The 1783-nt window shown below is 48.0% G+C and overlaps 1 protein-coding gene across 1 annotated transcript; it reads left to right on the top strand.

Annotated features, from left to right (window-relative positions):
• Nucleotides 1–235: 235 nt before the first annotated feature.
• On the top strand, nucleotides 236–1345 carry LOC110197153 (mas-related G-protein coupled receptor member X1-like). Its single transcript, XM_020970830.1, has one exon. It carries the CDS (start codon nucleotides 236–238, stop codon nucleotides 1343–1345), a length of 1110 nt encoding a protein of 369 aa, XP_020826489.1.
• Nucleotides 1346–1783: the final 438 nt, after the last annotated feature.

Genomic DNA, 1783 nt, shown 5'->3' on the forward strand with positions numbered 1-1783 from the left:
AGAAGCAGAAAGCTGATGAAGCTTCCTCCAGAACAGGTCATTGTCCTAACCCAAAGATCTGTCAGTCAGTCAACAATCATTTGTTAACAAAAAAACCTTACTATATACCAGGTACTGTGCTAAGCACGAGGCACACAGAAAAAGCACAAAAACTGTCCTCTACTTTGCCTATCGTATCTGGGGTCTGAAGCTATAAGGGACCTCCCAAAATTTCCACGTTGTTGTGTTCACAGGAATGTCCAAGGAAGAGCTAAGCAGAGATTTCCAGATGATGGACCTAATCACCTGGGATCTGTCTTCCCCACAATTGCCTTGGGAACTAGATTATAACAAGAGGGCAGTGCCCATATCGTGGGCAGAGAAAACATCTGCTCAGAAAGCCATTCTCCCTATCCCCTGCCTCACTGTGCTCATCGCCTCATGGGGGTTAATAGGGAATAGTATTATCCTCTGGCTCCTAGGGTTCCAAATTAAGAGGGGTCCCTTCACTGTCTACATCCTCAATATGACCACTGCTGACTTCTTCTTCCTTTTCTGCCATATTGTGAATATTATGGGGAAATTGCTTTTTTCTCTTGATTCAAACCCAGCATTTTTGATACTCACAGAATTTTGTGCCTCTTTGAGTGAGAACTTCCTGGTGGCCATGAGCATGGAGCTCTGTCTCTCAGTCCTCTGCCCTGTTTGGTACCGATGGAACCGTCCTAAGCTTGCCACTGCCATCGTGTGCTCTCTCATATGGGTCCTGACTGCCCTGTTGTCTGGAACTGAATACTTCCTTTGCAAACATTCCTCCTCTTCCAACGGCTGTAAAGTGTTTATCAGAAGTAATCACATGTGGCTGCTCCTGCTCTTCCTGCTGTATGTGGTCAGCCTGACCCTGCTGTTCTGCATCCAGTGCAGCAGATGCCGCTGCCCCAAATCCTCCAGCCTCTGGGTCCTGGCAGTCCTCATCATCCTTCAGCTCTTGCTGAGCAGTTTGCCTTTTGTAACAGGCCAATTCAATAGTGAATTCAAAGTCATGATTCTTCAAAGTGAAAGTGACTTTAACTTAATCCATAGTGAGTCTGACAGTGTGATTTTTGAAACTGAAGATGATGTTGACATTCTCCTGTCTTGCCTGGAAAACAGCACTGAGCCTTTCACGTACTTCTTCATGAGCTGCTGTAAAAAAAGGAGAGCGAGGGAGTCCTTTAGGATGCTTCTCCAGAGGACCTTGATGGATGAGGAAGAACTGGAATGGGGCACAGAAATATTCTGTGAGTCTCCTGGGCTTGTCACCCTGACTCTGAGGACACTGGACAGGTCTTCGGAGGAACCCATGACAGGTGACACTACTCCATGAATCATCCAAGGCATCCTTCCTTGTATTCCCACCCAGGACTGTGCACAGGCCTAGCCTGCCCAGAGAATACAGGATTTCCCTCTTACAAGCTCCCCACATCTCTGGAGGGGAGAATGTCCTGGTCCTGGAGCCTCCAGGGATTCCTTGGGAAGCAAGGTTAAGAACTCATGCATGATGAGCTCAGAGGCCACAACCTAATAACAAAGCAACCCTAAACTGGCTCCCCAGTCTGAGAGAGAAGAAGGATGGACATGAGCCCTCTCAAGGCTTCCTGCACTCTACCATCAGCCTCTCTTCTCTGACTGAGCCCCATCTAGATTATGTTGTCTGGGACCTAATCCCCAAACCTCCTGAAGGCTCCAGTCTCAGACCCCTTCTTGTGCCCTGCTTTCCTCCTCCCACTAGACAAAAGATTCTGCTCTTTTTTGCCCCCCTTCC

Source organism: Phascolarctos cinereus, unplaced genomic scaffold (assembly GCF_003287225.1).
Source record: "Phascolarctos cinereus isolate Bilbo 61053 unplaced genomic scaffold, phaCin_HiC Scaffold_9;HRSCAF=440, whole genome shotgun sequence".
Classification (NCBI taxonomy): domain Eukaryota; kingdom Metazoa; phylum Chordata; class Mammalia; order Diprotodontia; family Phascolarctidae; genus Phascolarctos; species Phascolarctos cinereus.